This window comes from Colias eurytheme, chromosome 2, assembly GCF_061535395.1.
Source record: "Colias eurytheme isolate Ceu_HAF_F1 chromosome 2, ilColEury1 Martin Lab GWU primary, whole genome shotgun sequence".
Classification (NCBI taxonomy): domain Eukaryota; kingdom Metazoa; phylum Arthropoda; class Insecta; order Lepidoptera; family Pieridae; genus Colias; species Colias eurytheme.
The window spans coordinates 8,278,176-8,302,954 of NC_142981.1; the positions used below are offsets into that span (position 1 = coordinate 8,278,176).

At 33.1% G+C, this 24,779-nt stretch overlaps 1 protein-coding gene across 1 annotated transcript; it reads left to right on the plus strand.

The window, feature by feature from the left end:
• The first annotated feature begins 495 nt into the window (after window positions 1-495).
• LOC149910543 (uncharacterized) lies at window positions 496-8,092 on the plus strand. Its single transcript, XM_090109457.1, has 3 exons — window positions 496-4,477; window positions 7,644-7,701; window positions 8,014-8,092. Exons 1-3 carry the CDS (start codon window positions 496-498, stop codon window positions 8,090-8,092), a joined length of 4,119 nt encoding a protein of 1,372 aa, XP_089965583.1.
• The last annotated feature ends 16,687 nt before the right edge of the window (window positions 8,093-24,779 follow it).

A 24,779-nucleotide genomic window follows, 5' to 3' on the forward strand; every position in this document is an offset into this window, starting at 1 on the left:
TCAACATCAATTAATACGATGACAAGTGACGATGTAAAACTACCAAGAATACATTTGCCAACATTTTCGGGCAAATACGAGGAGTGGCAGACATTCTATGATATGTTTTTGTCGCTAATTCATAATAACGAAAAATTATCACCGGTGCAAAAGATGCATTATTTAAAGAGTAGTGTCTCGGGTGAACCTGAGAATTTATTAAGAAATTTTGCTACTGTTGATAAAAACTACCAAGAGGCTTGGAACCAATTAACAAAGCGATACAATAATAAAAGATATAATTTAAATGCTGTTCTTAAAAAGTTATTTGGACAAAAACAAATTAATATTGAATCTGCACAAGCGATTAAGCAACTTCTGGACACAACTACATCAGTATTACAAGCGCTAAATAATATGGGAATACCAACAGCAACATGGGATGCAATTGTAATTTATTTGGTGGTTTCAAAGCTCGATGTACAATCACATAAACTATGGGAGAATCAGATAAGCATGTCATGTGCCGATGAATTGCCAACTTGGTCACAGTTAGTGGATTTTTTAGAAGCAAGATTTCGGAGTTTAGAGATGGTAGATTCTGGAAAGCAACCTATAAGACATGAGACGTCACTAAAGAGGCAATTGGTTAATAGTTCTTTTCACGGAGCTATCCTACAGAATAAGAAGACAGAGAATGTATGTTCAGTTTGTGGTGATAATCATTATATAAATGCATGCACACAGTTTAAGAAGCAAACAGTAGAAGAACGAAGAAATCACGTACAGAGTAAGGGCTTATGTTTTAATTGTTTGCAACCTACACATATTGTAAGTAAATGTCGACAATCAATTTGTTGCAAGAAATGCGGACGTAGACATAATACTATGTTGCATTTAGAGAAGACAGGATTCATTGAAAACACTCAAAGGACACAAGAAGAAAATGATGGGATTGAGAATAAAACTTCGTCTACGCTAGTAGAATCAAAGATTGTGGCAAATTTTGCCAAAAGAGAGCATAAAAGCTATCATGTTCTGCTAGCTACGACACTACTTAAGGCTCAGTCAAATAATGGTAACTTATTTATGGTACGAGCATTGTTGGACCAAGGCTCGCAAGCGTCTTTTGTAACTGAAGCAACTGTTCAGTTACTCGGTCTTAAACGTACATCTGTTAATGGTTTAGTATCAGGTCTGGGAGATGGTCAAATGCATATTAAACATGTAGTAACTTTATGTTTAAAATCGCGTCATAACTCAGAATTTTCTATTAATGTTAAGGCTTATGTATTAACTTCACTTACGGCTATGCTTCCATGTGTGAAATTAGATGCTCCTAAATGGCTCGAACTCGAGAATGTAGAATTAGCGGACCCAGGTTATGCAACACCAGGTAAGATTGATATTTTATTAGGGGCAGAAGTTTATGCTGAGATTTTATTAACAGGTATGATGAAACAACCCAAGGGAAATTTAATAGCGCAGAATACGGCCTTTGGTTGGGTTTTATCGGGTAAGGTATCTGATTCACTTTCAGATAAATATAAGGCTAACAGTTTTCATTTACAGGTTAGAACTAACGATGATTTTTTGAAGCGTTTTTGGGAATTAGAAGCTGAACCAGAAATGATTGTTAAGAAATTTACAAGAGAGGAACAATTGTGTGAAGAGCTATATGAAAAATCAACTGTACGAAATCGAGATGGAAGGTATGTTGTTACATTGCCATTTAAAAATAAGGATCCTGAGTGCCAGTATGGAGAATCGATAGATATAGCTAAGAATAGATTAGTCGCTTTAGAAAGAAGGCTTAAGAATAATTCTAAATTATATGAGGAATATAGACGAGTAGTAGAAGAGTACTTAGTTCTTAATCATATGTCTTTAGTCGAAGAAGATGATTTAGATAATCCAACGGCTGTCTATCTTTCGCATCATGCTGTTGTACGGGAGGATAAAGATACGACAAAGGTTCGTGTAGTTTTTAATGCTTCTAGTAAGGGAACAAATAATGTGTCATTAAATGATGATCTTATGATTGGACCAAAAATCCAACAAGATCTCAGACATATATTAATGAGGTGGAGAACCCATCCCATTTGTATAGTGGCTGATCTTGTCAAAATGTACCGTCAAGTACGTATCAATCCAAGACAGACAAATTTTCAGAGAATTTTATGGAGAACTTTACCGGATCAACCAATTAAACATTTTAAATTGCTCACTCTAACATTTGGAACCGCGTGTGCACCATATCTTGCTGTTAAAACTTTACAACGTTTAGCAGAAGATGAGAAACTCAAATTTCCAGTAGCATCAGAAATTACTAAAAATGATTATTATATCGATGATCTAATGACAGGTTGTGATACATTACAAGAAGCTAAAATTATTTACAATGAAATGAACAAATTAATGAAATCTGGAGGATTTACACTTCAAAAATGGAGCTCTAATTGTAAGGAATTATTAAAATATATTGGAGAAGATAATAAAGAAAAAGAAGAATCTATGCTAATCAAGGTTGATAATATGGTAAAAGTTTTAGGAATTTCATGGAATCGTAGTTCAGATAGATTTGTTTATACAATCAATTTACCGGAGATAAAATTTCCAGTCACGAAAAGACAAGTTTTATCTAATATTGCTCAAATGTTTGATCCAATGGGTTGGATTGCACCAGTAATCATTGTTGCTAAATTATTTATTCAAAAAATATGGAAGGCGCATTTAGATTGGGATGATGCATTACCGGAAGATTTGAACGAAATGTGGCTTAACATACGACAGCAATGCAAGGAAATTCAACGAGTAGAAATACCACGGTGGATTTGTTGCACTAGTCAAAGTCATGTTGAACTTCATGTCTTTTCAGACGCATCAAGATCTGCTTATGCTGCTGCAGTTTTTATAAGAGTCATCAATAGCGATGAATCCATACATGTCAGGTTAGTATCAGCTAAAACAAAAGTAGCACCTATAGAGAAGGAAGTTTCTATACCTCGTTTAGAGTTATGTGGAGCTGTGCTTGCTGCGAAACTTGTGAACGAAGTATCTCAAGTGATGAAGGTATGCAAAGATAACATTTACGGATGGACTGATTCTACAATCGTTTTAGCATGGTTGAAGGGCGGTGCAAGCAAATGGACAACATTTGTAAGTAATCGGGTATCAGAGATTTTAACTATTATGGATTATGATCAATGGGGTCATGTTTCAACCGAAGCCAATCCTTCTGATTGTGCCTCAAGAGGTTTGACTCCAACTGAATTACTTTCTCATTCACTATGGTGGTACGGACCGGAATGGTTGAAGAACAGAAACATTGAAATGAAAAATTCAGAGATAGTAGATACAGATGAAGAAAGAAGACAAGTATCATTAATGGTTAAACAAGATAAATTTGAAGATTTTGAATGGTTAAAATTTTCTAATTTGACTAAAATGCTAAGGGTTATTTCTTATTGTCGAAGAATATTACTTAAGAAGGAAGAAAGAAAAATTTTGCCGAAGTTTGTAACAGTAAATGAAATGAATGAAACATTAGAGAAATGTATTAAACAGGTTCAAAGAATTGCGTTTGATGAAGAGATCAAGGATTTAGAGAATAAAAAGGATATACCGAAGAGAAGTCCCCTTCGTACTCTTTGTCCCATTTTAGATCGAAATGGAATATTAAGAGTCGGTGGTCGGATTGATAAGGCTCACGCAAACCATAACACGAAGCACCCGATTATTATGCCAGCTAAGTCTCATCTTACCCAGTTGTTAATATCGGATGCTCACGAAAAAACTTTGCACGGTGGACCGCAAATCATGATGAATTACATTCGGACAAAATATTGGATAGTACGCTGTAGGGATCTAGTAAAACAACATTATAGGAAGTGCCTCACGTGCTTACGATATTCGAAAGCAGCGAGAGTGCAGTTGATGGGACAGCTTCCAGATACTAGACTGAAGCCTTGTAAGCCATTTACGGCAACTGGTGTTGATTATGCAGGCCCAGTCAATATTAAGTTTTCTCCAGGTCGAGGGGCAAAGTCTTATAAAGGCTACATTTGTCTTTTCGTCTGTATGGTCACAAGGGCTATACATATTGAGGCTGTAACTGATTTAACCGCTAAGGGGTTTATCGCCGCTTTTAGACGCTTCACGTCTAGACGTGGACGTTGCCAGGATTTGTTCAGTGATAATGGCACAAACTTTGTTGGTGCGGACAAACATTTACGAGAAATGTTTGACTCTGCTAAATCTAATTTACCTAATGAAATTGCGGAACTTCTTACATTGGAATTTACGACGTGGCATTTTATACCGCCGCAATCACCTAATTTTGGAGGGATATGGGAGGCCGGAGTGCGTTGTGCTAAGAACCATTTGAAACGGGTCATAGGTGATAGCATTTTAACGTATGAGGAATTAGCTACAGTACTGTCACAGATTGAAGCATGTCTTAATTCTAGGCCAATTTCTGTTATAAGTAGTGAAGCAGGTGACCCTCTCCCACTGACCCCAGGTCATTTTTTAATAGGTGAACCAGTTATAAATATAAGTGATCGTAATTATGATGATTGTAATATAAATAAATTAGAAAGATGGAATGTTATTCAAAAAATGGTAAATAATTTTTGGCGTAGATGGTCTAAAGAATATTTGGTTACTTTAAATCAGAGGTATAAATGGAATTCGAAATTAGAAGAACCTAATATAAATGATATTTGTATAATTAGAGATGATAACGTTCCACCTTCTAAATGGATTTTAGGAAAAATTGTAAACAAACATATTGGATCAGATAATATAACTCGCGTTGTAACGATTAAGTGTAAGAATGGATATTTAAAACGAACGTTAAGTAAAATTAGTGTTTTGCCTAAATAAAATGATTAGTTAATAGAATAGAATATCTTATAAGATTGTTAAATCTAGAAGGTCAGTTGACTGAAGTGTCAGATGTATTTTGTTTGGTTACTAGTTTAACGCCACTACGTTGATGTATCACGGTGGGCGGTTACGTTTTGTTAAGTTATTTTTTGTTTTGTTTAGAGGTATTTTTTAGTTGTTTTTTTTGTTACGGACTAGTCCTTGGTGGGCGGAATGTCTAATTACGTTTAAATATGTCAAGTTACGACAATTAGTTTCATAAGTTACCAATAGATGGCGACACTTTAGATTTGCATCGCACTAGCGAAATGTTTTGTTGAATACGTATAAGAAATTTCATGTCGATTATCGGCCTTGTGTATCTTGTGGATCTTGTGTAACTTGTGTAATATTGTGTTAAAGTAAAAATAAAGTAATTTAAAGTGTTGAGTGTTTAAGTGAATCCCGCCAAAACGTCATTTTATACACAACGGAAGGGACAGTCAGACATGCGGAGGCGTTATCGCAGCGCCATCAGTCTATGACTACATTTCTAAGAGGTTGATACTAGTAATGATCTCATTTGTCGGTCCACAAACGAGTATGTATGCGAGGAGGCACTTTCACGCGTTCATTAAGAGGGTGGCGAGTGTTCGGAAGTTGTGCACTCTTGAATTCAGCGCCGGCCCGTGCCAAATCGTCGGACGCAATTAATTGTTCCTTTATGACTTGTTAAAGCAGTGAACAAGTTAAGTTACACTTTAACATACTAGATAGTTTTGTCGTGTAATTTGGAATTTAGGACGTGGATTGAATATTCAACTGGTTTTTGAGTTGGACGGTACCTTGCACGTGCGAGATTGACGACCAGATGTGGCTAAACGTTCTCAAATATAACAATACTACATGTGAAGCATTTCTTGTATTAGCAAGTAGGAGTTCTAATTATTGTTAATTCTATTATAATATGCTCTAATATATCTACTATTTGAATATATCAATATGACCGTTAATCCTCATAAGTACCTATATCTACTAATTAATTATTTTGCCTCTTGTTAGGTATAACATTAAAGACATAATAATATTACCCAGATATTTTTCTAAAGGAATTAAAGTAAAAAAAAAACACTTTATCAATGTTAGTGAAAAAATGAATTTTTCTCCCTGCAAATAAAAGTGGATGCCAAATGTATAACTATAAGTAATTATTACGAGGGAATAAAACTGCGCACAAAAGTTTGTTAGATTTATGCCACAATCACAACTTTATAGATTTACAAAATTCAAGTCGTAAAAATGGAGCTACATTTTATATGAGTGGCTACAAAATGGTGAAAATTTATTGACAACAAAATAATTTTTTTTATTTTGTGTTTTATCTTCAAAATGTTTTAAATTCACCCAGCCTCTAAAAATTGACGTATACATATGCGAGGTATTATTTACTGAATAGTGACCTAGTTTAGGAACAAGTTATAAACGAAATAAAAATGAAATTAATCATACAACATTTTTGTATTCACAAATTAGTAAAACTTTGAGGTACTTTATGCTAAAATTTACATGAAACAAAAAGTGTAGGTGTTTAAATAGATGTTTTCAAGTATCATTCTACTTCAATAGTCTGTCAAAGCTTTTAAATAAATTTAACGGGTGCCGCAAAGTGAATGCAGTAAATTTTACGATCGCCATTTTGTATCCGTGCATGTGAATTTTATTTGCTTTTATAGGCATTTAATGGGTCATATTTATCAGTAACATTGCTAGCGTATGTAGCTGTAACTTTCAGTGCACTATTTCTTGTTGTGTTGCGTTTATTTCAGGAATAATGTCTCGTAATTATGATAACTACTTTGAAACATTTCAATGTATTTTTATGCAAATATAAATTTTATTACAGCTTTTCGAGTGAATATCCTTTTGTATTGTCGATTCAAGTGATATGAACTGGCGTACCCTTGTAGATATTCCTTTCAAAACACTCAACAAAAGATTTGGCAATGACTGAACAATTAGATATCAACTATTGTATATTTTGGGATCGGCTCCAAATTGCTACAATAGACAGACAGAGGCTGGATGCCATAATAAACTTAATTACGCGTAGCTCTTAACCATAAGCTACGAAAACCGTAGCACGTAGCGCAACTAGTGTAGCCGGCTACAGCATTTTATTTTTAAATATTTTTACATTACAACATACCTATATTAGGTATGTATTTGTGAAATATACTCAAAATGGATTTAAATTAGAAATAAAATTAAAAATAGCGTATAATATTGAAAAAGATAATGTGGTATTGAAAAGTTAATAGTGCTGAACTTTCGTGTGCCAGCCGTTCGCATGTGACCGGCTTTTATAAAACATTTTCACGGCGTTTTTACAACCTTTTATTCAAGTTACTTCATTCGTATGTCCGTCATGCCAATTCAAAACCAAATGGGTTTGGAATATATGTTAGCGTTTGATTGAGTTGAGCTCTTTGATAACTGTTTAACGATAGTGACGGTATGATTATATTGAAACCAATTTTATCGTAATCTCTTCTTTCTACTTTTGATTTGGAAGATTAGAGTTCATACTAATGAGAAAAACATGAAATAATTCTTCGTTTTATCATATTTGCATTTAATCAAAAACATACATATTATGTACACATTTTTGAAAGAAAAAAAAAACAGTATTTCGCTAGATTGCTCTGATTCAGAATATTATAATCGTTTAATATTTCAATCTTTACAAGTCTATTTTACTATTTCAAATTAATCACCAAAATATATCGAAATTGTAGATAAATCTAGCACTAATAACGTGAAATATAATTATGCACTAGAGCTTGTAAATGCAAGGTAAATTAATATTTCATCATCATTCCCATTACATTGATAATCACCTTGGCGGGCGGTAAATTTCAGATATATGTCATCAATTGATATCCCTCTATTGATAATTGCAAATACCATTTCCCTGAAAGCATTGAAAATAATATCATTTGCTTAATAGTAGGCTTATGATTATGTCATACTGTTCATGTTTGAATCATTGATAAATCATGACAATACTCATGATGGAGTGATTAATTATGCGAAGTTCTGTGTTCCTTTGTGATGTATTGCATGGATCCATATTACAACAGATTTGAAATTTTGTTTTCTTTACAGGTCACCTGAAGAAGAGTTGAAGAGGATGAAGGAGCATGTAAAAATTAAACTAATACAAATTGCTCCATATTTTGTGTAATGTTGTTCAATAAATGATTTAGTTATCTGATGGTATTTTTAATTCCCACATAACCTACTAAAACTGCTTCAAGGTTTTGACCTTGATTGAATAATTAAGTAGACATAATTGAAACCCTATAAAAGCGAAATATAGGGTTGTGGGCGCTGAAATGTAAGCAAAGAGGTTCTACACAATTTTCAAATAAACGTAAAAGACCTAAGCAATAAACACGTATTTTTTCTCTTTTCGCAATTTGGTAATAAATGATACACATTTATCGCTATAAATTATCAAAGCTAAGAACAACAGGGGTTATAAGTGGACACCACAGGACCACTTAGACACCGCACGCCACCGGCTTCTGAGAAATATGTGTCGATGAACTGCACCCTGCCAATACCGCTCTTTCCATGTATTAAAAACGGATTTTCCACACCACTGTACTTTAGCTTTTACAGTAAATGACTAATGCATTAGACGGTTACTTTTTGTTACGACAGTCGGGCGCTGTAAATTTTAGTGAGGATTTGTGCGTTAAAAAGTGGCTGAGAGCGTAATTTAGGATTAAATTCAGGTATAAAATTTAAGAATGTAATTAGAGATACCACGTAAGATATTATATACAGACCATACAGCCCCTTTCTTTCTTTTAGTTTCGAAACAAAATCATTACAATCAGTTAGCTATCAGGAACGACAATATGTTCATAAATCCAACTAGTAAAAACAAATAACCGTAAATAATGATACGGTATGTAGGTGAACATCGAAAAGTAATTCTGTGCCTGCGCAAGGAAAGCTGAGGAGCATTACACAAAGACAAATGTCCATGAGACAGCATTAACATAATCCGAGAGTGGCGGAAACAAAGGAACTGACGTGAATACGCTCCCCATGCGGCCTCGTTTCCGTGGACACTTTTTTCCTTAAAAATGGGACCGTCCGTAATTTAAAATATGCCTGGTCTGTCTGTTCCACAAAAAGTAATGTACTCAGTGAGCATATTCATGTTTCTGCTCGACTTTAATACACTTTAATAGAGATAATAAATGTGGAAACAAAGGTTCCTGCGATAATGTTATCTATTCATGTCTAGCATTATATTTGACTGTGTTTTCAACTTTCGCATATGTAATGAAAATATGTTTTAATATAGAGCGAGAAAGAAAATCCTGATATATGAAATCAATACTGAATAAGTTTTTATTTCGCTTCACGTCCCGGTGTTTGTGTGTACGTAATCAATCAGTCTCACTAGTTGAATTTGACCCAGTTTCCGTTGTTCGATCGAGCCGAAATTTTTGCATACATATGTAAATCCGATAACAATGCAATATTACCGCGGATCATAACATACCAATGTTATCGAAGTTGGGAAGCGGCCGCAAGAATTTTGTTATTGAACTAATATAATATATTGAAAAGCTGCGTTAACTCTATATCTTTACACCTAATGTATATATATTAATACGAACTTATTTTGTAGAATATGAATTAACTTTTTCCTATTTTAATAGTATGGTAACCCTAAAAATACCACCAAAAACGGGGAATCCACTAGAAGTCGGAAAGAACAAGTCGTAAATTGATATGGTCCATCTCAATGAGGATTTGATTATCTTCTCGACTTGTCTTTTTCTTAGGAATGGTGGATCATTTGATTTGCACTAGCATAATGTATGTCTTTTGATATTTTCTTTCTCTATTGTTAACAAACAAGTATCGCTTTACATTACTATGTCATATAATTACCCATATGTATAAAAAAAATTCTCAGATTTTAGTATTATTAATTGCAGTTATAATAGAAAAATATCAATCAATTAAGCAGAAAAACAGAAAATGCATCTACTCCATTACCTACTCATGATGAATTCACTTATGGTGATTAATTACTAGAGGGATGGATTTAATGAAGTGAAATTAATTGAGTATTTCATAATCAAATGCTATCATCGGTGCTTCAAGTATTTCATAAATCATGTGAATTATATTACCGTATTAAATGTCGCATATTTTAACAGTGGGTAAAAGTTACTCATCTGACAATCCAGACTAAAATGCAGGCATATTTGGATCAGATATGAGGAACCAATTTTAAGGGCAAGCATAAGAATCATCCATTCATATATTCATCCACTCAATCTTTTGCTTTTATAATACAATTCCTAGCATAATAAAGCATCATTCTACCAAAAAACATTTCCTAAAGGCCGAAATCGCATAGTAACATGGCATTATAATGAGCTCAGAAACGGCCGTATACACAACATGGTATACGGTCAATAATACACAATACGTATCACGCTGGAAGTCTAAAATGCATCAATCTTGATCAGAAATCGCGAGGGAGTTACGAGGAGTCACAGTAAGTCATGGTACGTGAGCGTTCACATCTTGTAATGGAATGTGTGTGTTACATCATTTATAATCCAACATTTAGATGTTTGAAAGTAGATTCAATACTTAGCTATTGAGGCCATTGTTTAGTTATTGATAATATGTTGATAACACATTGTTTTGTATCAATGATTTTTATAATGTAAGTTGAAGTATGACGAGACGCTAAGTTTACAATGTGTGTGACCTGCACTAAAAGCTTTTGTTTTAAATATCATGTTTATTTTATTCATATCCTTCTTCATCATTACAAGTATAAAACAACATAATAAGCTGTTGTGTGTATAATGATACACTGTACATATTGCATTAAGAAATAAATTTAAAAATATAAAATTTCACAATAGTCATACGTACTAATTGAAATAAAAGCTAGCTTTAGAAATAAACATTATTTTTCACGGTTAAGTGATAACAAGTATAAAACTCCACGCTTAAAGCAATCTCTCAATGAATATAAAATTAAAGCTTCGGTAAATACTTTAAAAACAATCGGTTATGAGTATGGAAATTAAATTTGAACGAAGCTGGTATTCAGGTTAAATCATTAATTAACTTCGTTTAATCTATTCAAAACCGCATTCAACAAGTAGCTTTCAGTTTCAAAATCTTCAATACTTTTATATGGGACGAGCGTACAAAGTAATGAAGTGGCATTTTCCTGCGAAAGGAGATTACTTATTTGCATCGGGGCGTCAAAGAGTGGCGATCTACCTACTTGAAGATTTTCTTTCCGCCGATGGTCTCTGAATACTGCACCACAATGCTCGGAGTTCAAAAGAGCTTGATGAATTTTTCTTTGTTTCCACTGGCTATGTCTCGACAAGGCATTGCTTTTTAATTTGGACCACTTCGCGTCCTCCTTTTATTCTGGTAATAAATCTGGGTATCCAGTGGATTTTGTGTTGATTCGTCTACGATTCACGTAATAGGGTTATTGGGACTTTCAGAACTCCATGATCGGTGCATAAATGAGCACATGTCATCCCAGTATAGTTTTCAAAAATAGCTTTTGATTTGCATGACTTTAAATTATAGGAAATGTGAACACTAAAAAGATAGAAGATTATAGAAGCGAGCAATTTCTTATTACCAATGCAATAAAAATTCGTTATATCTTTGGTTTATCTATATTTATATTTTATACAATCGAGCAGAATCGTTTACAGATGTTCATAGAAAAACTAGTTGGAAAAACTACATAGAGTGAGCTCAAAATCATCGCAGTTGGAGCATTCAATAGCACATCTAAGCTGATGGATTTACTAGTTTTCCGGAAAAGTTTTATTTATATAATTAGTTTTGTTCTTGTTAGATATTCCTTAGAAAAGAGCCGTAGGAGAAAATGCCTTTGAGCTTTCATTGTTTTGCTTACACTTTACAGTATGTTTGAAGGTAATTCTTCAGTTAATAAGTAATTATAATACACCATAGATAAACGAGAATAGTGCATATTGGAATTGGAAGGGATCACCACTATATTTATCAAAATAATTGTAGAAACCATTATTTTGATAAATATAGTGGTGATCTCTTAAAATATAGTAGTTTCTGGAATTACACTAGAAAATTCATATATCTACTTAAAACAAAATATCTAACCTTTAAATCTTTAAAGAAAAATATGAAAACATCATGTTATCTGTAAAACGATGATCTTATTGTATTTTCTGTTTTCCCTGCTTATATTGTAATTAGATTTCTATAAAAAGCTCTAGTTGTCAATAGCATGGGTCTGAATTTTCATTAAAACCTTCTTAACTGCAACCTTTCATAAAAGAGCAATTTTTCTCAGTTGGAAAATCTCGATGCAGCCGCATTAACGCTTTTATTTGCTTTGTTACGAAAAAACTTATTATTCTACTACTTTCATCCGAGAAATTACACTACCTTCTTGCATTTTTCTGACATTCCACGGCTAATTTAACAATATCTGATGCAACTATAGAGGATTTTAAATGTAATTGTAAACTCCAACGAATATCTATTTATGCTAGACAAAGGTATTTCATTTAATATAAATCTGAATAATGAAGAGATCATACTTGTATTCAGTGCTCGTTACAGTGCTCATGGGATTAATATTAAGTTTGTTCAGTATATTAATAAAGTCTAAACTGCTGCCATACTGTCAGTATACGTCTGCTGTTTTATTTCTTACAAATAGATGGAGAATGGGTTAAGAATAATATGTATGCAAATTAAATAGGGCACTCGTATGTGAGATGCTGTGAGATGCCAAATACAAAATACATGCAACTGTAATTATAAGGCCGTCTTAGCGCATCTTCTTCCAAATAATACGCTACAACCACAGGAACAATAACAAATTAAAATGTATGTTTTCCGGCTTTCTTAAGTAAAAAAAAAAATCATCGGACAATTATGTTACAAAATTACTAATGTAAAACAATTTGCTATAAGTATATATTCAAAGTAACAGTTAATGAATACCTGGAAGATACAAATTCATGGAATGTGGTTGCTTAAGAACTAGAAAACAGTTCTTTAGAATAATTATTATATGGTATAATATATTTTAATTTCAAAGTGATATGATTTCAAAAAAGCAACTAAAGAGACACTTGCTTGCTTTTCTCTGAGGAGCATAAAGCCAAGAGCCGGTGATAAATAATAATTTCTATGCATTATGACGATTCAAAAGCGCTGTTAAATGATGTTGTATAAAATAAATAAATGCTTGAATTTTGTTCATATGGAAAATATAATGAAAAATGAAATGTAATGAAATGAAATAAAATTTATTTGTCCATTTTAATGTATGCAAAAATTAGCAAGTAATTTAGGTAATAATGGTAGGAAAAGTTAATAATGTACCTTAAATCAACTATATATTTACAGTTACGTTAAAGAAAATTCGTACTGGTAACATATTAACTGGTAATAACAACATACAACAAGCTTTACAAAAGTTTATACGAATTATATATTATACATTATACGAATATGATATTGCCACGTATTAATTTAATCTACAATTTACCGTTTCCATAAGTTAATCTTTAGTCTAGACTATCGACAGAGCAACGTGAAACATTATACTACGACGTTACAAGGTAAACTATCTTGAACATTTCGATACAGCACAAAAGCGAAGAAGTGACTGTTGCAGTTCAATATAAAATTTGCAGATAATACGCCCTGACAGTGACAAGGGTTGAAAGCAGCTCGCCCATCCATGAAAATGTGCGCTGCACCTCGTTTTATCAGTTATCATAATATTGCGAAAGTGTCATTTTTATGCTGTGTATTGCTCTGCTTTAGGGAGTTATTTTATAGCTTTTAGCGTTTCAGTTTTTATGCAGTTTTATCATGTGTAGCTTGTTATAAATGTTCTTTGCTTCTATATAAATGCGATGAATGTGGCAAAGATTGGGTGACGATTCGCTTTGGCTTTTTGTGGAGGCATGAAAAGATATAAGTAGGGGGTTATTGAAGAGCCATATTATATCCTCTTTTGCGAATATTTTTCTGCGTTATTTGTGTGTATTATATTATTTAATAAATAAAAAAACAACAATGAAGCTGTTTATTTTATGTTTATTATAGTTATATTTTAAAATTTATTACCTATTGAGTTGACACCAAATCGAGGGCATAATTAATCATAACAGGACATTATAAGCTAGAACTTTTAACTAATTAATCATAGTTGACATTCATTGGGATAATGTGTTTAATCTATAGGTATCTATTATTAGTAGCAATTTCACAGCGTGAACAAACACGAACATTGAATTTTATTTTCTTTTTAATTAGCTAAGTGCTATTACAGTTGAAACACATTTACTTACTCAGATCGCTTACACGGAGTCGACCTGAATAGCGTTATGTCAAACATGTTTCAAGGAGGTGTTCTTGCATATTGTCCGTTGTAAGGGCCAGCTGACCCTCGTCAAAGTCACGCCTCATTGACCCCTACCGAATATCCACTAGGAAGCAATTTATTTCATATGAATCTTGAATCTCCTTATGATGCCACCAAGAAGTGACTGTGTTGATGTAAATTTAGCAATATCGTTCATTCATTACGTTAAAATTACATTCCCCATAACCCAACCATAACCCTTCTCTTCCATTTGACAGCTAATGTAACTTTTCTCAATGGATGGAATTTCTTCTTAATTTTCATTGATTTAAAATTTATTATTTATGTTGTAAGCACCGATAAAATATATTTTGTGGAATTGCAGTGCTTATAAGACAAATACAATGGTAATTCGCCACTCATCGGACGAGATATTAAAAATATTTATACGTCAACCTATCATTAAAATTAAAATTATCATCTAGACATAAGCCATTAAACATACAGTTAATATAAACCGCCAATGCAAACGATACAACTGGTGAATCGTATAATGAATTGAATGCTTTTCGTTACGAGAGTTTCATTATTAAAGTCGTTAATATGCTTACGAGTGTAGTTTATTTAATTTTTATGGGTGTCTCACGTAATAAAATCATAGCTGGTGCTGTTATCGTCGCCTAGCGGAAGATTGTTTTACTTGGAACCTTGCCATAACGACGTAAGGAAGTACAAAGTATAAATACATTTTGCATGCCACTTAACAGTCTCTACGATATATCACAGAGCAGACTGCCGAAGCGTGGCATTTTTTTATGTTCGAAGAGGTTAAAGAGATACTAAAAGCTCTAAGTGTCCTGATTGCATTTTGTGTATTATTTTATATGATTGTTCTATACATAGATACGGAAATTACAAAGCAAATACCCTTAATTGATAACGATTTGTTTGATATGTAGGCAATTAAAGAGGAAATTCAGAATTTGGATAGGATAGCAGGTGAGGAAAGCTATCAACACCTCTTTTCCGGAGGGGCTTTGCTTATTCAATTCATATGTTCAGGAATCAAAATATTATGAATATTTTACTGATCTTTCACAAATATATAACAGCTTGATTCATATAGCTTGCGGAAACACAAATACGTCTACAACAACTAATAATTATTCGTGTAAACATAACATTTCAAACTGATCTAAAGGTGTAATATTTTTATGAAATCTACAAATAAAAAAGAAACATGAGTACACCATGGATAACTTTTGTTAACAATTCTTCTCACTTTGTAAAGCTAAAAATAGTTTGATTCAGTTTTTATGCTTCGCTTAATGTGCTTTTTCCTGCGACGTCAGTTTCATATTCTAATTTGGTTAGATAGTTTTTGGATAGCAGTTGTCAAAAGTTTTTAACCATTGTGATTCATATGTTTGTTAGTTATTCATCCAAATGTAAATTTATGCTCAAAGTTATGTGATGAGTTTCCCATTTAATGAAAAAATAATGCTGGTTTAACTTCCCAACTCATTTGAATGATAAATTTTGAACTATATTTTCTTCTCAAGATTGAATTGTTGATTCATGTTTTTTTCTTTTCTCACACAAGAAGGGCTTTAGGTGATAAGTTCTTATAATGCAGGTGTCATACAGGCTTGTGATTAACGACGCCAGACGTCTTAGCGCGTGATTGTCACTGCAACGTGTGGGACTTTAGATTAAAATATTACCACATAGTTTAAGATAAGACTGACAAAATAATGGTATTGAACGTTTTCATTTTATTAAGTTTCGTCTTGAAAAGCTGCTAATGAAACATCTTGGTATACATTTTATCTAATACTGTTAGAATACCTATCTATTAAGTTTGCTGTCGAAAATTGATGTTTATACGGTGATACAAACTTGTCAGTATAATATTCGATTGGATTATGTGATGACGTCGCGCAATTTAGACTCGATGCGGGTGCACCGTGCAGGCCTGAACTAGTCGAAAAGTTACTTTGTATCCGAAGGTACGTGAGCGAAATGTCTAAGTCGAGTGCGCTAGTGCACTCGTTTGAATTCCTGCATCGTCGCCTCACATCCGACGTTAATATACCTTACTGCTGCGCTGTGACGACTCTTCAAGACAACGTATAGGCCAATTTTCCACGTTTTATATTTCACTCGGAAATATATTTCCTTCGAGCGTAAGTGGCCATAAAGTTAACTACGTATTTACACTTCTAACTCGACTCGAATACAGTGGAGCTCCGTATCGACCTCGTAACTCTGCCCGCCTTCCCAAATATTTCATAGAAGTAGTTTAAAGTTGAAGTGTGCAAGTGGGAATGTTTGGTAAAGTTTGCATGCAAATGTAAAAGTAAGAAGTAAGAATCGGAGCGGTGTGGTGCGGAGCGACGCCGCGGCGTCGGCGGCGGCAGCGGCGGCGGAGGCGTGCCCCGGTGGGCCAATGGCGCGCCCCCGCCCGCCGCTCCGCCCGCGCCCCAGCACCAAGCTCGCCAGTAGGTTTGTGTCCTTTTGGCTGACCGCATGACTCCGTATCTCGCTTCGTCGCCGTTCTCGTGGTAACTCGAGCACGCGCTTCACGAGCTTACGCCAGTAGCTTCGGGACTTGTGAACTAGTTGACAAACTAAGTTGCTTGTCGAGCGGAGCAGCTGCGGAGTGCAACGACAGCTCCAGGTACTGTGTCCACGCTGTCGCCCCCCGCGCCCTTCCCGCGCTGTCGCGTCGCTGCCTCCTAGGCGACCGGCACGCGGGATCCTTATCAATGATTCATCTCGTATGCTCATTCACACACGTATGTCCATTATCCTGACCGCTAATTTACTTTCTAATTGTTTAAGGTAATGTAGTTAGCTACACAAAAATAGCATTTATGAAAGGAATAATATGAATTATAAAAGGTTCATCTGTGTTTATTATTTTCATGCACACCTCAAAAACATATACCATAAAATTACATTATATGAATAAAAAATATAAGTATTCATCGCAATTGTATGTAACATACATATAAACTATAAATACCAGATTTTATAAAATCATAAAAACAACGAAAAACAAACAAAGTAGAGCGATAAATGTTTCATATAAAAGCTATAGCAAGTATTCGGAGCGAAAGTGAACTTTCAACGGATTGAGTCTCAACTATACATATTCAATGAGATTGATAATGCGATCTCTACTGTAAGAAGGGAATACGGAAATCCAATCGCATTAAAAGTGCGGAAAAAACCCAGCGGCTACAGAAACAAGATTTCCCGAATAAACATAACAATTTCCGCTTCATCGCCCCTGAACGCCGGCAGACAAATTAAAGAACATATTTCCAGAGCTCTCGCTCCCACTTAGAGCCTCTACGGGCTCCATAAAACTTAACTACACGTCGTAACCGCGACTAATTATTAGGGTGGGTTTACATAACATATTTATGAGTCAGATTTAATGCCCGCGCTTCGGTCTCGGGTGGTCTGTTATCGTTTCATTAAAATTTGTCCTCTGCTCCTCTGCTTTACACTATATCGCGAATTAGACGGTTGCATGAAAGGCGCACGCGCACTTGTACTCTACAATCTACATACATACATCTTTATTTTTTTCTATTCGAACTTTGGAAGTACACACACTCGTACTCTACATCTCTACATATTAAATACACTTTAGGTATATATTTTCTTATTCGTTTGGAATAAGTTTGATGTTAATACATTTTGATTATATTGCATAGGATTTAACTTAAATTTCATTCATCATTGATGTTAATATAATTTTAAGTAAAATAATAATTTTTAAGAGAAATTTACAAGTAGTAAATGTCTCTTTTATATAATATTGCTGAGTATTGCACGTACTTTATATTTAAAAAATACCCACGAATTTATACTAAGGACTCTACATTATCGTAATATTTTCTTTGTTTTCCTGCGTATGCGCAAATCGTACTCTCACATAATAATAATTACAAATGCGTCAATTTTTCTATGAGTTACGTTTTACACGAGTGCGGATGCGCACAACACACCTTGACTTATCCTTTATAATGTGGTCAAATTAATTATTCAAATCTTAGCCGTTTAATTTAATGACAGAATGCGTTACTTTCTAATTTAGTATAATATCATATAATATCAATCTATTATAATTAAAATTTCATTACTGCACCACCTATTGTTTTCCCCTTTTATAATTCAAAATCCTACCCATAGGTTGCCTGGTAGAAATCGCTCAGTAGCGATAAGGCCGCCTTTTTGGCTTTATATTATATTGTCTTTTTCTTTTTGTTATATTGCCTGTTTTTATTTGGTGCTAAATAAAGTGTATTTTGGGGGGGCATTTATTATTATTACTATCAAGTAATTGTAAAAAAAAATAATTCAGCAAATAAAGCGTATTTTGGAATTCGAGTTGATGAATTTTCATTGTTCATAATTTCATATCATTATATTACACATATTATGTATATTTTTTTAAGTTGGATAAATCTCACGTAACATAGTTTTACATAATCTTGATACGTTAAGCACGCCACTTTATCACTTAAAATGGGGCAAATACATTATTTTTAATGAATACGGGCCACATAATGACTTATTATTATAACGCTTGGCTATTTAGTTGTATAAAATATTGCTCTAGCTATCTTATAAAATATGGTAATTTTTTATAAATGTGTATTTAAGGTGTATTTATAAAAAAAATACTTATCTTTTGAAATGTAAAAAATACCATAAATATTGTAGCGCTTGGGAAATTCCTTCAACTAATACCAGACAGCTACGGTTATAATAAAATTATGAATATTATCCCCTTGCTAAATTATCCTCTTCAGCTTATCTTTAATCGATAAAACAGTCTTGACCACCCGCCATTTAATATCGCAAATTAAAAACCTCAGCACTATTTAATCTAACAAAAATCCCAGTCGATGGCATCGTTTGAAGGAAACTAATATGTCGTGGGTTGATATAGGACTAATATTGAGGTACAAACTTATACGTTGGGCCAACGAGATTGCTCTCCGGTACTGCGTCGCGCCACTTTCAAACTTTAGATGTTTACACACCGCTCCAGCGATGATACTCTCGCTAATTTCTGTATTTACGACAGTTCCTTTGATACTTAATAAGAAAAACTTTCTTATCTCCCTTGATAAACTCCGACGGTGGAATTAGAGCGTCTACAGTGGGTACTCTTAAAAGACGTTCTAGTTTTTAAACAACTTTTGATTAAACACAAATTAATTTTTCAAAGCGTTTTGATAATGGTGTACAGATTTATTTATTGGTTAAGAGAATGCATATTTTTTTTTACCAAATCTTTTTTATTGGTATCTTATTCATTATAAAAATGATTTATTAAGATTGTAAAATTATGTCTGTATGCATGCATTCGTTTCATGTATATTGTTTACAACTCATACAGTAACAAATAACCTAACGATATATAGTTTTCTGCGATCTATGAATAATCTATTAATAATAAATGTTATTTTCATATGAGTGGAATTCCACTTATTATTTTATAATTAATAACTAAAAATTACTTCATGTTTATTTAATTAATTGATCATTCGTTGTCAAAATTTATTGATTTAAATAAACAGATTATTAGAATAAAAAATTACAAATATTTCTATAGGTATGTTATGGAATTGATTCATTATAAAAGCTTTAGCAAATCGGCAATTCCAAAATTTATAACAATTAATTATTTGATCAAAATATCAATTGCATAACAGGAAACAATACTTTTTTATAAACCTCAATGTCTTTCAAATATAATATGTAGTATATTTCCCTGAACAATTTATCTATATGGATAAGTACCATTGTATGTTTTAACGGACTCCCGCGCTCAATCGTTCAAGTTTGAGGGCTCTACACTAAACCAAGAAGTCGGGTCGTTGTGTATGAATAGATACACTTTTATACAAATTCTAGTATCTCTGATAGTATACTTATTATAAGCAGAAAGTTAAATCATTTAAATTAAGGGTTTTTTCAATGCTTGGATACAACTTATTCGTCGAATAATGTACAAAACTACCATTTTAAAAACGTATTCTAATTGCCCGTATTTGACAGTTTACGTGACATTTTAATATTATCGTGAAATAAATACTTTATTGGACGGATAAGTTTTATCCAAGCATTGAAAAATCGGGCCTTAGAGGAAAATATTTTTTGATATATTTATGAGTTATAACAACATCATATCTGTTACATTACAAACAGTAAAAAAATATTTGTTTAATTATTGTTATTAAACTTGTTTTAGAAAATAGTTAACATACTTATATTGTCTTTAAGTGACGGATTCATAATGCGATATTCAATGCGAATTACGATTTTAATTATTATATACTGCAAAAGATCAGCTATACATATAACTACTTTAGAAAATAAGAAATTGTACCTTCCTAAATATACATGCATAATTGAAGTAAAACTTCTTTAGGCGCGACTAGGGAGTAACTCAGATTTTTTCTGACGGAAGTAACGCCGTGTAGTTTCCGCCATTTAAAAATAATAATTCTGATTGGTTGTAAGTATATGTCATATACTACACGCTTCTTGACTTATACGCCAGCTAGTGGCAAATATCATAATCAATTAGGATTATTTATTTTCAAATTTTCAAACGGATCAATTGTGAATAGCAAAGTGAATGAAAAATTCAACAGTTTTAAAAACATTATTTTAAATTGCAAAATTTTTTGAAAATCTCTAAATATACCTACTTGTTTATTTATTACTTTTAAAATAAGTAAATTAAAAATAAATTTTCTGACAATTGTTGTATTGTTATATTGACATGTGCGTTTTACTTCAATCGCGCGTAAAGGTTACACGCACACACTTTTTTTTATTTCTTATACGTATACTACCTATACATTTTTGGGGAGGTAATCAACAGCCCGCATCTTTGTTATATCGAGAGCATCCATGCATTTAGCATTCCTCATTTCATAAGTAAAATCATATTAGAAGTTCACAAACAGCAGATTCATTTTGTCTTGGCTCTTTATTGTTGTTTGTTTCTGCGCCAAAGTTGTTTATTCAGTATCTCAAGTACCTTAGATAAAAGTATATTGAAACTGAAACCGTAATGTGAAGAAGTTGCTGTATTTCAGTAGTTGTGATAGATTTATTTTATTTATGTTGTCTAGTGGACAATAATAATAGTGGGTTATTTATTTGAATTCATTTGTGTTTATAAACGTATGGTTATTATTGTTAAGTCCTGATAGTAGAGCTACATATCATACACAACAAGAATGGTTTAAAGTAACATCTTCAATAGTAATATTATTAAATAATAACATTTTTTTCCTTTATTTTGTTTTCTTACCTGACCAAGGAGTCGTGTTATAATTTTTGTAATGGATTATTATCATATGAAGCGAACTAATACTGCTACATATTATTTACGGCAGATAAATCTGCATAAAGTTAAAACTTACACTGTGCTAGTACCTTTTTAAATTATATTGCACGCCTCATAAGCGAAGCGTTGAGGTGGGTACTACTGTCACTTCGCGCAAAACATCTGATTTTTCAAACTTAAAATGTCTTTATGTATCATACATTGCACTTGTAAGATAATACATACACACACATATTAAGAAAAAACACTATTTTTAACGTTCATGATATTTTTGATGTCATTTTTGTTATTTAAACTAGTTAAAAAACAGTTTAAAAAAGTTCTGTCTTGGACGTCCGTGTGTCTGTATGTGCGGATCCTTTTTCTTGTTAACACGATAGCGACCGAAATACTTTACTAATCGAGTCTTTTTTTTTCTCTTACGCTTGAGTATGCTCAGGAATAGAACCCTTTCATTTTTCAGGGTCTGATTCGATGTGGTTTAATTGTTATTAAATAAACAAAAAAAAGTGTGTGCGTGTAACCTTTACGCGCGATTGAAGTAAAACGCACATGTCAATATTACCTTGTTATTGAATATTATAAAATGTCGCAATTGTCAGAAAATTTATTTTTAATTTACTTATTTTAAAAGTAATAAATAAACAAGTATATTTAGAGATTTTAAAAAAATTTTGCAATTTAAAATAATGTTTTTAAAACTGTTGAATTTTTCATTCACTTTGCTATTCACAATTGATCCGTTTGAAAATTTGAAAATAAATAATCCTAATTGATTATGATATTTGCCACTAGCTGGCGTATAAGTCAAGAAGCGTGTAGTATATGACATATACATACTTACAACCAATCAGAATTATTATTTTTAAATGGCGGAAACTACACAGCGTTACTTCCGTCAGAAAAAAAATCTGAGTTACTCCCTAGTCGCGCCTAAAGAAGTTTTACTTCAATAATAATTAATAAATATTTATTAAAAAAAAATTATGAGGCGTGCACTTTTGGATTTTCCAAATTTTTTAATATAATATTAGCTTATGGGGTGAGAAGCATCTGTCGTGTTTGTGAAAAATTAATAAAAAGGGGTTTATTTTTTATACTGCACGATGTAATGCCTTATGTATTTAGTACAACAATAAACAGCAAACATTATTGAGGACAGTAACAACATGAATCATGTTTCAAGTAGCATTGAATCTCGCATAGCCTTCACACAAGTACCAAATACGGTACAATAAACATTGATATTCATAAGTGACGGATCATTTAGTAGGATGGTAAATGTTTAACAAAGTAATCTCAATTTTCTGGTCCGCAGAACTGGGGCGGCGCCAGCCAGTCTGCCTAATCTACATATCTGGCAAATAAGCTAATTTCTGTGAAATATGGAGTCGATAGCCTTCCTATCATACATTTTGCTCGATCATTCATAAATGATTCTCTATTCATATGGTAACGGCTCGGTTTGTAAGTGGAGTGCAAATTACCTTTGTAATTGTTTCTTCAGTATAATGCTTGAATGAAACGTTTAAAGCCTTATAGTAGACTAGCTTCCGCCCGCGGCTTCGCCCGCGTGGTGTTTTGATAATAGGTAGCCTATGTTCTTTCTCAGGTTCAGATTGTCTGTGCCAAATTTCATCAAAATCGGTTGAGAGGTTTAAGCGGGAAAGCGTAACAGACAGACAGACAGAGTTACTTTCGCATTTATAATATTAGTAGGGATTTTAATACCATTTATCAAATACGTTTCAAGTTATGTATAAATTGATTCACATTGCTAAGTACTTATTTATTATATAGAAAATATTATTAAATTATTAAATAAGGCCGACATTCAACTCTGATGTCCTCTAATAAAATTCTGAGATACGCATTCGAAAGAAAGTATACCCTTATAAATTAATGAGCATTGTTGTCTTATATCAACATCAATTAATATTCTAATAATATTCCAAAAGCGAAGTCATTTGATTAAAACATTCAGGGGAAAGAAATCCGTGTAAATAGCTATCAATAAATTTCTTTGATCTGTCAATTATTCGGAGCGAATCTGTCCTAAACAAACAAAAATGTTAGCTTTGCTCGAATAGATGTATAAAGGAGGATTTTTTCGTTCAAGGATGCTGTTATCAGCTTGCTAACTCGGTGTTGTTCAAACGTCTAGAACATTGTATGAAGCCAACATGGCTTGTTATTCTCATAAGCGGATAATATTTCATCAAACGCTCAAGGTAGATGGATTTATGTAAAAACTTAAGAGTTCGACTTTCGCACTAACTGACTTATATGGAGTGTTGTTATTGTTTACTGATAATGGGTATTATCGTAGCATTAAGATAACTAGCTTAATGTTCCTATAACCATTGAATAGGAATGAAGGTAAATCGATCAGCTTTTTTTTTACTTCATTCACCCTAAAATCGTACCTTTTTTGTATTAACAAATTGAATAATCCCATTTATTAATTTTGCATCTCATCTACCTTAAAAGATAGGCAACCATAACCAAAAAGCACTGTTCCATTTTATATCGCATCATTAGTTTTCACAACAGAAAAGAGCGCATGTTTACGAGGAGCATGTGCATCTCCTAACTATGGCAAAGCATCACGTTCAGCTCATCAACTGTCACTTCAACGAAATTTCCGCATACCGGAGAGGTAACTCCGTTAAGCATACGCCACGATAACGAGACGCGGCGCGTTACGTTGACTGCTAGCAGGATAATGGGCCAGCGCTCAGTCGGAAACGCGCTCAGCCTGTTTTATATTTCATAGCGGTGCTCTGCTGTGGCTAGCGCATCCAATTAACTTCAGTTGTCCGCCGCACCGTTTGTAATGTACGGTGAAATATCGAGGACTTGATGAGTGCCGCCACCGTTATGCTCTAGCTCCACTCTGTGTAAGCTGCGTGCTGCATTTATATTATAGCCGACCTTTTATCATCAACGCTCACAACTAGTACCTAATACTCTGACAGTGTTAGTTGTAAATTCATCTATTTTAATATTCATTGCATTAATCCACTTTCTCTAGTTAAATTATGTTGGAATCAATTTGCCATGTAATCGTGCAATATGCAGCTTTACTGA

Coding starts and splice junctions, on each gene's coding strand:
- LOC149910543 (XM_090109457.1), top strand. CDS start 496: ATGTCATGTGCCGATGAATTGCCAACTTGGTCACAGTTAGTGGATTTT. Junction 4,478..7,643: donor TGTTATAAGTAGTGAAGCAG/GTGACCCTCTCC, acceptor TCGAAATTGTAG/ATAAATCTAGCACTAATAAC. Junction 7,702..8,013: donor CTAGAGCTTGTAAATGCAAG/GTAAATTAATAT, acceptor TTTTCTTTACAG/GTCACCTGAAGAAGAGTTGA.